The sequence below is a fragment of the Oreochromis niloticus genome, linkage group LG4, assembly GCF_001858045.2.
Source record: "Oreochromis niloticus isolate F11D_XX linkage group LG4, O_niloticus_UMD_NMBU, whole genome shotgun sequence".
Taxonomy (NCBI): domain Eukaryota; kingdom Metazoa; phylum Chordata; class Actinopteri; order Cichliformes; family Cichlidae; genus Oreochromis; species Oreochromis niloticus.
Genome location: NC_031969.2, coordinates 12,396,397 through 12,409,621, shown reverse-complemented (window position 1 = coordinate 12,409,621; position 13,225 = coordinate 12,396,397). Strand labels below are relative to the sequence as shown.

Here is a 13,225-nt window from a genome sequence, read left to right as displayed (position 1 = left end):
CATGCCACAAGTGCACTGTGCCACCTACCAATAGAAAGGAAAAAATAATGTGCACATTTCCACGAGAGAAATCCCACGCCTGGACCGTCGTTGACCGCCGCCATGATTCTAGCCTGCTTTTTACATCCAACACAAAAACTGCAGTCGTGGTGCTTTTGATTGTACTCAGAACTTGGAAATTCTGCCTTCTGAATAGGAAGATGTAGGTAACACCAGACTGCAGATGAGCTGCATACAGAGCTGGACTGGGACAAAACAATCGTCCCGGGCATTTTGACTAGAGACCGGCCCACCATTATAGGAAAAATCATAAAGCCTTTGAATGAAAACAAACACTGTTGTGACAGTGATGTACACTGTTCTGGTGGTATATATGTATCAATCTATCAATTGTTTGTTGTAAGACTCAGATAATTATTTTTTTTTTAAAGCGAGACATTTTAAATGAGAATAATAAAGAAAAGTATTTCCTTGTCCCCCCCCTTTCCCTGTTAATGCCCTACCTGGCCCCCTGGCATCACTTTGCTAGATCCGCCCCTGCACAGTTACCAGCTGTCAGCTACGTAGAAAAGGATCCTGGTGTTATTTGTCTCTCAGAAACAGTTTATAACTTCCCTTCAACTCATTCATGTCACCTAAAAGGTAAACCTGTTTCTACATCACCTGTTCAGCTCTGATGATTCAGTAAGGACATCTCCTGGTTTCATCTGCATGTTTCCCTCTCACCAGATAACCAAACCGATATCATGACCAGCAGCTTTACAGCTGTGGCTCCAGCAAACATCAGCTGATACTAGAAATTAATATTAAATAAATTCTAACAACAGCTGATCAAGCTTAAACGTGCTGCTGTTGTTTAACGCGACATCCACTGGTTTCCTCTTTCTGGCGCAAAGTGGGCGATAAATAAACAAGAGAGAAAAGCCAATCAGCTGATCATCGATCAGTTTCGTGATTGAAGTAGAAACAGGAGAGGAGAGAATGAGAGAAGAAGAGGCAGCTGTGCAGCTTCAGCTTTGTGTCTTTTTCATTGTAGCTGAAGTCCGGGACAAACTGTTCCTTTTCACCTCAGTACGAAACGCGTAATATTTTCTCTGAATACCAGACGATTCTGTTTTTTAGGGGACGGTTGGCAACTCTAATAATTAACCTTATGAACAAAATAAAGTTCAACATCAGTAACATAGCACCCACCCAGCTGTATAGAAACTCCGTCATGCTAGCTAGCGCGCAGTACGAAAATGTCAGCATACCGAAAATAAACTCCACCTAAACTTGGTTTATATCTGACCCAGATAGACTGCAGGTCATAACTTCTTACCTGAAGTTCAGTTCACCTGACACGCAGACCGGCGGCCGCTTCGGGTCTCTCCTCTTGCCTCCCTTTTCCTTCATCCACCTGCTGGCTTCCACCACTTGCTAATGTTATTGAATCTGTGGAAGCTCCGCGATATCCACCACACGAAGTAACGAGTAACGAGCCTATCTAAATCCCAGTAACGAGTAACGCGTTCCTGGTTTTGGCATAATAACTAGTTACCGTGCTCGTTACCACAATAATAACGTAGTTACTGTAACGCGTTACTTAATAACGCGTTAGTCCCAACACTGGTGAACAGTAGAAGGATTTTTTCCTATTTCATAAAACATGAAGTTTCTTGTTTTGTAGAATAGAATGCCTTTATTGTCACTATACAGATGTCCCCCACTTCTTCAGTTTTTTCACAGTTTTTCAGAACACACATTTTTGGTAAACAGCTCTTTGGGAATCAACTTCTTGGTGCAAAAATACTATTTACTACCTGTCAAACTGTTATCTTTTCATTCAGCTAAATACATGGGATTAAATGTGTTTTTGCAACGACTGCTAGTAACGAAGTGCCTAAAGATACAATTTAAAATTGGTTCTTTGCTAGTTTGTCTGTTATTTGTGGGCACAACAGTGGTTTATCTCGTGAGTTAGGTCCCTTTTTTATGATTACACCTCAGTTTTGACTTCATAAATAATTTTAGGTTCTAAGTAATGTCCGTGTCATCCTTCAGCTGAAAAAACCTAAATGTGGTGGAGTGGTGTCGCAGCTGTTTAGGAAGTAAAACTATACGGCTTACAGTGATTTGCCTTCCGTCTGTGCCAGCCTTAATGATCGTGGCTCTGAATTAGCATTTTCTTTTACTTTGTTTTTCTGTTTAATTTGTTTGTAGGTATCAACCTTGATCTTCTGGAGCGTCTGCAGTTGCCAGTTCCAGACCAGGAGAGGAGTTCTTACAGCGTGGTCCTCGTAGAAAGACTTATTAGAGTTATGAGCCAAGCTGCACTGCCAGGTAGCGCACACACACACACACTTCCACATTTGGTGTGGTGTTTCATACCTTTTAAAAAAAAGTACCCTTGTTTTTTTTTTTCTTTTGATGTTCATTTTATTTGCATATTGCTAAGCTGAACATATAGTGTATGCACTGGCACACTGAGCAAAAACATTTGTTACGAGAACTTCTAACCCAGCAAATGCAAATGAGGTAGAAATTTTAGCTGTTAAAGCTCACAAACCATGTATAGACATTTTGCATGATGTGATGCATGTGGTGCATTTCTTAGATTTTCGACCTAACAGGAAATAATATGTTATATTTGATACTTATTTATGCATTTCTCTTACTTGTGTGCAGATGGTAAAGTGCGTCTAGCTACCCTCGAGCTGAGCTGCCTTTTGTTAAAGCAGTCTGTATTGTCTGGGAGCAACTGTATTATCAAAGACGTTCATCTGGCCTGCCTGGAGGTACAGCACACCCAAGCATGCTCCTGTGACATTTCAACAGTCCTGTTAGCAGACTTTATGACTCTCGCAAACACAAACTGCTTAAGGGAACATGGGACCTCAGCAGGAAGTAACATCCTGAAAATTGTGTCATCCATAGGAGTGAAGCAACCCTTTTCCATGTAATTATGTCACTTCTGTAGAATTCACAGCTGCAAGGCTTCTTCGTTAGAGCCACTTAGTGACCGATGATATTTTTACAGACCTCCCATCTCATCTCCTCCTTCCCCCTGTTTAAACACTGACATTTAGTCCTGCTCTCTCTGACACCAGACACTCTTCCTGTCTCTTCCATTTTTTCTGCAGCCCACACTGTTTTACATATCTGGGGTTTTTTTTTTTTTCGTTATCCTTCAGGGAAGTTATATTTCCTTTTCTGTCACTTCATGGTAATACTCCCTTTGTTTTTTGTTTTTTGCACTCACATCAAGTTCAAGGAAGAAATTGCACAGCTGTCAACGAGTTCCTTTTCTTTTTACAAAATTCACAATTTTAAACTGAAACCTTATGTTGGTCATTTTAAAAGCTTTTATTTTTCGCAGCGGGTTTGGTGAAACTTTAACTGTTTTTTTGGTATTGGTTAAACATCACTTGGGGGGTTTCTGCTTGGAGAATTTCCCACCTCTGACACAGTTTAATAGTAATGAAGAGACACTTTTTTGGAGGGGGGAGGGGAGTCCAGGCTGTTTAAGCTTAAAGGGTTGTGTTGATGGTTTAAGTGCTCATTAAGAGCATTATTACCCAAACAAGCAGGCTTTGGACTGCTAAAAATGCCCAGTTTCCAAGACTGTCTTTCCTGTTCAATTTGTACAATAGATTATCCTTTATATGGGTATTTTGGGCATCAGCTCACAGGAGGAGCACAGCAACCCCACCACATGCTGCACGTCAAGCCTCCTGTTTTCTTAATTTAGCTCTAACGGCTAATATCACACAGATGGTGATCTGACCATGGCTAAAATTCCTCCTATCCTAATTCAGGGTCTAAGGGGGGCTGGAGCCTATCCCTGGACAAGTTGCCAGTCTGTTGCAGGGCTAACACATAGAGAGAGACATCCATTCACATTCACACCTACAGTCTATTTAGAATTATTAATTTACCAAACCCTATGCTTGTCTTTAGACTTTGAGAGGAATCCAGAGAGGACTCTTGCAGGAGAGAAATCACACAGAAAGACTCCAGATTAGATTCAAACTTAGGACCTTCTTGCCGTGAGGTGGCATTGCTAACCATTGCATCACCGTACGGCCCATATAATCTAAAGCTTACATTTTAAACTAATTCGAAGAACATTACTGTCTGCTTATAATCATCCATAATCAACCATTTTACTAACTTTCAGATCATTACTTTCATCACAGCAGCATTTAAAACACACGTGGGCGTTGATGTTACAGTTTCATTACACTTACAGATTCCTGTGAATGGGATTCACTAGTGGGTGTTCATCAAGTATTGCTGACATGTCTGTTTTTCTCAGGAACAGCAGTCAGTAACACAGTTTTTGTCTTTACAAGTGAAGTAAGCTGCTGCGTAAGTGGTGCTCACTGAGTCTATATCTTATCAATGTCCATAGAAAAACTTATCTGGAAAATTCCATTGCAGATTTGACATTTTATTATACTGTGTTATTTTCCAGTAATGGCAATAGCAGAATTATTTAGAGGAATTGAGTCATGTTATGGGAAATACACTTATTGGCTTTGAAGAATTTGATATGAGGTATGATAGGGCTTTCTGTTAGCAGCTAGCTGAGAGACAGTAGAATAGAATAGAATAGCTTTTTATTGTCACTGTTACAAGAACAGTGAAAGGCAGTTTGGTATCTCTCCATGTGTGTGGAGTACACAGTAGCGTAAGTATTTACACAATAACAGACAAATTTACATTTACACAAGAAAGATATGTACAAGTTATACATACACCTGCAAACATACACGCACATACATACATGGTAAATGGTAAATGGCCTGTATTTATATAGCGCTTTAATAGTCCCTAAGGACCCCAAAGCGCTTTACATATCCAGTCATCCACCCATTCACACACACATTCACACACTGGTGATGGCAAGCTACATTGTAGCCACAGCCACCCTGGGGCGCACTGACAGAGGCGATGTATATAAATATGTATATATACATATTTGCATCCGTACATGCATACACACACATATTTCCACATACACGCTTACATCTATATACATACACATACATGCCATCTAACTAGCAGGTGCATTGAGAGGTGCAGTGTGATCAGTGATATTGCACATGGAGTGGGGGGGGGTGCTGTTGGAGCTATACTAAATAATGTTATAATAAATACAGTTTAAAGAGGTAAGGGTGTTGGTTGCATTGAAGTATAATAATTGAAGTATAATAGAACAATAAATAGTTAGATGAAGAGGGGGAAAAGAAAAAAAAGATTTGCAAATTGTTTTGTTGTTTTTTTTGTGCAGATGAAACCACAGATATCTGACACAAATACGGACTCGAACTTCTAGTAGAGGAAAAACCGTTTTCGCTGGAAGCACGAAATATAATGCAAATCCTTTACAGTTTTATCTCACCCTGTGTCCTCCACTGTTATCTGTACTGTGCTTTTTGCATGTTACATGTTTATGTGTTTGTGAGTCTGTCTGTCTGTGTGTGTGTGTGTGCGTGTGTGTGAGATACCCGAGTGACTGTTCAGACTGTCATGTTTGTGCTTGCAGGGTGCCAGAGAGGAGAGTCTGCATTTACTGCGACAATTCTACAAGGCGAGTACATAATAACACAGATTCATTCATTCATATGCTAACCTACAAAAATAAGAGCCTTGTTTTTTATGTCTCACCTGCCCACACATTGGATTGTATATCAGCATGAAAAAAATGTAAAGAACTTGCACGGCGGTTAACATTGTCATTAGCGTTAAACATTAAAGTGTTTAATGTTGCAACGATAGATTTTTGGCATTCGTACAATGTAAAGTTTGTTGTTCTGCCAGACAGACAAGGATACTTTACAAGGAGTCAAAATAGGAAGTAAAAAAAAGTCTGGTTTTAAATCCAGTCCTTCTAGTCTCTTCAATCAGCTCAGTTCAATCAGCACCTGCCGGTAAATTCTGGTTTGTCTGACAATGAAACTTTACAAATGAAAGTAAAACCTTCTGGAGATAAGACTTTATTGTAGGTGCATGAGACACTGACAATAACTGGAGCCATTTCTCTGAAGGTACTGTATAAGAGACAAAACTGAAAGTGTTTTCCATACCCTATATGTCATAGTTGCATGGTTAAATAGCCGGTAGATGTCTTTCTGTTTCATTTTGATTATTTGAATATCAGTTTTGGCATCAGTCATGATTCTGTTATTTGCGACATTTGGGAAAATGTTGAAGAGAAGTGACTGAAACTAATACCAAAAAAATGTTTAAATCTGTAGACGAAACAAAGGAAAACCACAGAAAATGTTTAATTCTTGTTTTTTGTTCATTTGGAGGTTTTGCCTTTACAGAGAAAAAATGTATTGGTGCAATTACAAACTCAGAGTGGAAACTTTATGGTTCTGTGAGTCTGAACAGGGTTTTCTGATGAACCACAACAAAAACAAATCAAAAGAAAAACAAAATTGTAGTTAAATATTCAGAAACTTCAACATGTCCAGTCAACATAAACAAATTTAAAGGGATTGATTTATTTGGACAAGAGGATATTTGATCGTCTTTGAAACAGTACTATATAAATGTATTGTATTTAAACAAAAACTAAAGGGGAAGCCATTTGTTCAAAGAGCAAAAACATCAGCAGTGATATAATATTCTTCTGGAGGAAAAGTGAGTACACGATTGGCCTTATAAGCTGGAAACTCAGACCACCTCATTCATGACATAGTCTTTCATTTGAAATGTGATTCAGGTTTTCTCTCATATGGTCTTCCTGTTTGTACTTCCCCCCCACAGCTTTTCAGTGAGAGTCTGATTTTGTGTGTTTACTGTCCTAAGGCATTGTAAAAAACAGGAATAACTCATTTTTGTGACTGGTTGCTAGTAACAAAGCGCCTAAAGATAAAATTTAAAATTGGTTCTTCGTGTGGACACAACACTGGGACATAGTTAGGTGGTTTTTTTATTCTTGAATGATTCATTGGTCCGTGTTAAGTGGTTAATCAAAAAAAGATCCTGAAAATGATCAGATACTGACTTTGAAAGACTTTTAGAAAGTCTGCAGTGCTCAAGGCACATCATATGAGTACATAAAAACTGACCAGAAAATTGTGCCCTTGGATGCAAAAAGTAAAGAACTAACCATCAGCTCAAGAGTTTTCCACACTTTCGTATGCAATCATAGCCACGTGGTAAATAAAGCTGAAGCAATAAAATCAGTTAACCTGGCGGTATACTGATAATCTATTATCAGTATACCGCCATCGATCACACTATGGTTTTGACTTGAAAATCAATTTTAGGTCAGTTTAAGTCACGTCTGTGTCATCGTTCAGCTAAAAAAAGTAACACGTTTGGGTGTTTTGCTTTCTGTCTGTGCTGCTAATTAACCAAGTTAATGCTAAGTATGTTAAAATACAATTCCTTCAACCTACACAGGTCTTTGTGTTTTTACCCTTCAGCTGTTAAAGGCTGGTAGGCTATTGTTGTCACCCCGCTGGATGGGCCGGTATGGACACCCACTTTTGTGAATGTGATAACTCAAGAACGAGACGACTTAGGATTTTGAAATGAAAACCATAGGTGCATCTACTTCAAAATCTCACACAAGTTCGAATCTCAGTGTCCTCAACCTTAAGGTCAAAGTCAGAGGTCAATTCTTCTGACAATCGTGAAATGCAGTAGCTCAAGAAGGATTTTCACATTTATACCATACATGTCTACTAAGAGACTGATTAGTAGCACTGGCAACCGCCAGTATCTTTATTTTTTGTGGCAAGCACATGACGTTTAATTTAATACAATTACTCATTTATATTATATAATATCATGTATGATATATCATATTATATAATACTTTTATGTAATTGAATATAATTGCCATTGCCATTTAGATCTGACCTTGATTTCTTTATGAGAAATGGCTAATGTGTTTTGGATTATTATTCAGCTGAAAAGTCTGCTTCTGTTTGAACATCACTTTCAGATCAATGATCTTAAATCTTAGAGCTTTCTGTAGCAGATCTAGAAGGTCGGTAGTTCGATCTTTCAGCTCCTTCAGTCTGCATGTCAAAGTAGCTTTGGGAAGGATACTGAACCCAGAGTTGCCCCTGATGTATCCACTGGAGTGTGACTGTGTGACTGTTAGGTTACAAACACTTGGGCATAGGAGAAAAGCACTCTCTGTCCATGTCTCTGTTTATACTACATTATGCCAGAAGACCTGCCTTTCAGTTGTTTGACAAATTATTCTTTTTGGACGGCAAACAGCTTGCTTTCTACAAAGTGAGGGTTTTGGTTTTTTTTAGTACATATTAATTTCAGATTTTAAAATCTCAATTTATTTTGATTATACCACCATTAATATCCACTGTTTGAAAGAGAATCAGGTGGTGGTGTGTTTGAACACGTCGGAAAAGTCACCAGTTCTTTTCTACGTCTGCCAGTTCTGAATGTACTTTACACTGAAGAAGAACACCTTGTTCTTATTAAACTGTCATAGACAAACTGCTTGCATAGGCAGGTAATGCAAATGTGTCAAAAGGTAAAGGTGTCAAAAAGAAACCGAAACCACATTGAGTGTCTCCAAAAAAGATCCTCATGAACTCTGTAGACCGTAAACATGTGTCTGTGTCGTGTTTTTTTTCTGTCCTGGATATCCTGTTTAATGTTACACCTTAATTTTGTTGACGGGAATTGACAGATGAGATGGACTTGTGCCCTGTGCTCCTAATAGCATGTTTATTATGACAGGGCATGCATAAGCTTGTTATATTAGCTAGGGAACAGTACTTTCTGTTTCTTGTGTTCAACAGTAGAAGAATGTCATTACACTGGGAAGTTGACCATGGACCCAAATAAACCAAGCACTGGATTATATATAAAAGTGATACTTAACATGTATCTATGGGAACATATGCACTTGCATATGCTGTTTTTTTACACCCTGCATGCACAGACTTGCGCCCACAAAAAAAAAAAAAATCCCCAGAAAGCCTTTCACCTAAATGGTTTTCTTTAGTACTGAATTTATCTATTTTCTGCCCCCGTTTTCTCTTGTTTTTAAACTTCTTTTCAATGTCACTGTCAACACAGGGCGAAGAAATCTTTCTGGACATGTTTGAGGACGAATACAGGAGCATGACGGTGGGTTAGCCTTCGTTTAATGTTTGCTTTTCCTCCCCTCCCTATTCAAAATGAAATGAAAATCAGCCCGAGTTTGCAAGCACATTTCTTTTTCTGCTATTAGGCCTGGGTGTTCTCATACAATGTCGTCTCTATGTTGCAGAGTAAGCCACTGAATGTGGAGTATCTAATGATGGATGCCTCAATACTGCTGCCACCCACTGGCACTCCTCTGACCGGTATTGACTTTGTGAAGAGACTTCCGTGTGGAGACGTGGAGAAGACACGCAGGGTGCGTCCGCTCACACACACAAGCTCAGTGACAGTGTCCTGGAGAAATCTATTGTTGTAGTTCATGCTGGGTGTTCTTGGTACACTTCCAGAAATCTCAGTCCTCACAAATGAGGAGCAGACAGGCAAAAGAAAATCCACTGACACACCCAAGTTCAGTGGACATACATAGACAGTCAGGACTTGTGGTTGAGTTTTCCTTGAAGAGTTGTGACACATCGAAGCAAACCAGTGAAATCATTTTTACTTAAAATAATTTTTTAAAAGGTTTGTTTTGTTTTTGTGATCAAAGGTTTGCATCTGTCATCTAAAAAAAGCCTTATTAGGATTTTTAGAGGAGCACTGTTGGGCGTTTATTCTTATGCTTTGTTTAAAACTGCCAGTTTTAGACAGAAGGTTTGTTGTAGCATGCAATTTCTCTGTATGTGTTTGTGCCTGTTTGTTTATGAGTGGGCCTTCTCATCTCTTCAGGCGATTCGAGTTTTCTTCATGTTGCGGTCCTTATCACTTCAGCTTCAGGGAGAACCCGAGACACAGCTCCCTCTGACCAGACCTGAAGATCTGATCAAGACAGACGATGTCTTAGACCTCAGTAAGACACACACAGAGACTCAAAGGCATTCTCATTGTACACTGTGTAATACCAGACCACAAGCTACAGCTGCTGTGCAGATTTATTTCCATGCTTACAACAGGATAAAAGAATAACGACACGAGATTGTCTCATTTCTTCTCTCACCCCCTTTACCTCACTCACGCTCTTCACCCAGTAGGTATACAGCACAGATGCAACACACTACCGTGGGTAAATGAAAATACAAGCACTCGCAACCACAGAAACACAGAGACGAGCTTAGGGAACAATCACAAACACCTGTGCACAGAGGTTTATCTTACACAGAGATAACCTGAACTGTCTTCTCATATTGTGCACAGGTGTGTAGTTGTTACATGCAGACGTAATAGAAACTTACACGTGGTTAGCGCTGCTCTGCTGTTGAGGATCGCAAGTATAACTGCAGAGTAATGTGAGCGAGAGTGATGACAGTGTCTCACACAGCAAGTGCTCAAATTGTGCAAATCCATACTTAAACATTTCTTGTTTACGTGTTTCTGCATGCGTCTGTGGCTCCCTTTTTTTTTTCTTTTTTCTTTTTTTTTGCAAGGTTTTCCGAGTACAGGTGTCAACCTCATAGCAAACCACTTCTCGACGCAAGTCCGCTTTCTACCAACAACAACATACGTATGTGTGCGTGTGCACGTGCAGTAGCATCAAAAATTTTGCATTTCAAGAAATGGAGTATTGCAGAATCTATATTCTTTAGCTGGTAAAGGTTTTGTATCTAAACGGAATATGAAAATCAAACATCTGAAAACAGTTCGAGAGAGACTAAGCGCACCTTTAGAGAAGTAACAATCAGCACAGTCGCAACAGCTTGCAGTATAAACACGTCCTGAAATCTTTATGAAGATCAGAGTTATTCCAAAAGCAATAAACAGATTTGTTACACGCTAAATCATCAGCATAGCTTTTTAAGCAACGTGTAGAAACCATTAATCCTTTTAATGTCAGAAAAGGCCAAATGACACAATACTGTTTCTGAGCCAGGACAAAGGCAAATACATTTCTTATCATTAAACCAATATCAATTGCATGCAGTTGCCATGTCTTTATCAGAAACCCTTACAAATTAACACATTCCAGTAAAGACGCCAGACTGAAACTCCCTAAACCATACAGAAAGGATAAAATGAGTCAGTAAAAGCAGACTTTACTACAATCATAGCAGCAAAATTATATAAAGGGCAAGTGGTAAACCTATAATATGTCTCAGATTTAATAGTAAATGTAATAAATGTATTTAAAAACTTGATATAAAGTTGTATTTGCTTGATTTCTTTCCATCATTTTTATATGCTTATCTATCAATAAGTTTTTTGATTTTGTTTATGTAGTCATGTGTATTCCCACCTATTTAGTTCCCCAAACATGAGCATTTCTGCATATCTGCTCTATTATGCAAATTATGGGGCTTTTGTTCAGGTTTTCTGTCACAGACTCGGCTTTACTGCTGTCATTGATTAAGACGATTGAGACGTCTTATTATTTGTAATGATAATCTTCTGATATTGCACAGGCCTGTATTTGTTTCTGTTTTTTTACATTCTGTTTCTCAATCGCCTTAAAAAGGTAGTACCAATAAAATTGACTTCTTAGAATTACCACAAAATGGGAGAGGGCTTAATAAATTCCACCGGGGTTGTTACCTTAGTATTGGTGAGCCACGGCCTTTTATAGTTTTATCATTTCATCTGTTGAGTCAGCTGCACTGTCGGTGCTTGGAAACCACGCTGATGTAAACCTGTGGCCTTATGGATGGAACAAACCAGTGTCACAGCAATTTGTCTTTTTTTCTTTTTTTTTTAACTTGCTTTCAGTCAGTGTCACAGTTGTGCTGCTTATGTTAAGTGATCTCTTTGTCTTGTGATTATGTGAACAGGCTATAAGTGCAAAATGTCTCTTCACGCCCGTCTTTTGGGAAGCCGGGCTGATACCTCAAACACACTCGTGACAAATAGATGGCAATACAGCTATTGAAACCAAATGTCTCCCTGTAGCTTTGCTTTCAAGTCTAATTCAGTGGTTGAAACCACGAATGTTTTGATGATTCCAAATGCCAGTCAAGAGTCTGTGGCAGATTAAGGTAAAGATAGCCTTTAACAGAGTCTTGATCATATCAGGTTTGACTGGACTTGAGTTCCAGTACTTTTATGCCTCTTGATTTTCTGTCATATATCTTAGTCTAGTATGGTTTAAAAGATTTTCCTTTGTTGGCTTTGTCTTTAAAGCAAGGTGGTTGACTAAGAACACAACTTCTCAGAATAATAATGCAGGGTGGAGGGTTTTTCCTGTATACTGGGGGATTTAAACCTGCCACCTTCCACCCACAAATTTCTTCTTCTGACCATTAGGCTCCCTCCGCCTCCATTCACAACATTTTTTTTTTTTTACTAACTCTTATATTACACAGCATATGTGTATTTTAGTATATGTAGTCTCTGGAGGAATAAATCTGTGGTTGCATAGTCACACGCACACTGGAAGTGTGACATTTTCATTCATGAACATTGCCTTAAATGTAGGGTGTGTGTGTTTGTGTGGGTTGGATCCTTTTTGTTTTCTTAGTGAGCCCCCTAAAGCCTGACAAACTTTATTATATTAAACAATGGATAATGGAGGAAAAAAGCTTCCTGATTGGGCCACATTTTTTGTGAATTTCAAAGCACACCGTGTGTTGCATAGTGGGAAAGTATATAATTGACTTCAAATGTGCTTTATTGTGAGGCCACAAATATTCAGTTGTGTGTGCATGGAGTTGTTTTAACCTTGATAAATATCTGCGCTCTACTATTGCCTTTAGAGTTCACATGGGCTGTGTTTACATGGAGCTTAATACTCTGTTTATTATCCCTGTAAAGGTCCACACAGTAAAAATCCTTCTTATCTCCTCAGCCGTAAGAAATAAGACCAAAGTGAACAATGTTCAGTTGCATTCACAATTCATTTTTCGTGCTTCTCCGGTTTCCAGAAACCAGCGTCGAGTCTAAACTGGTCCTCCACGGAGGACCTTTTTCAGTACAAACTTTTCAAGTTCGCTAGAAAACATGTCATGTAGGTGTATTGATTTTGTAACCCTAACGAACGTAGAAAGAAATGAGTAAAACAAATTATTATACTTTTATGTAACTCAGAACTGATGATATATGTAGATATTTATTCGGAAATGTGACCAGCTGTTGGTTGTGGGTAAGACAGCCTGTAACGAAACTGGAGTCACATGTTTTG

General features: G+C 38.9%; 1 protein-coding gene across 5 annotated transcripts in view; it reads left to right on the top strand.

Annotated features, from left to right (window-relative positions):
* Positions 1-13,225, top strand: part of clec16a (C-type lectin domain containing 16A) — a 54,083-nt gene that overhangs the window by 26,893 nt on the left and 13,965 nt on the right. For all 5 annotated transcript variants that reach the window (XM_013277400.3, XM_013277398.3, XM_013277397.3 and 2 more), the window contains 6 exons: positions 2,203-2,322; positions 2,668-2,777; positions 5,531-5,575; positions 9,058-9,108; positions 9,251-9,379; positions 9,850-9,970. In XM_013277400.3, the coding sequence (XP_013132854.1) occupies positions 2,203-2,322; positions 2,668-2,777; positions 5,531-5,575; positions 9,058-9,108; positions 9,251-9,379; positions 9,850-9,970 (576 nt within the window). The remainder of the gene's footprint in view (positions 1-2,202; positions 2,323-2,667; positions 2,778-5,530; positions 5,576-9,057; positions 9,109-9,250; positions 9,380-9,849; positions 9,971-13,225) is intronic.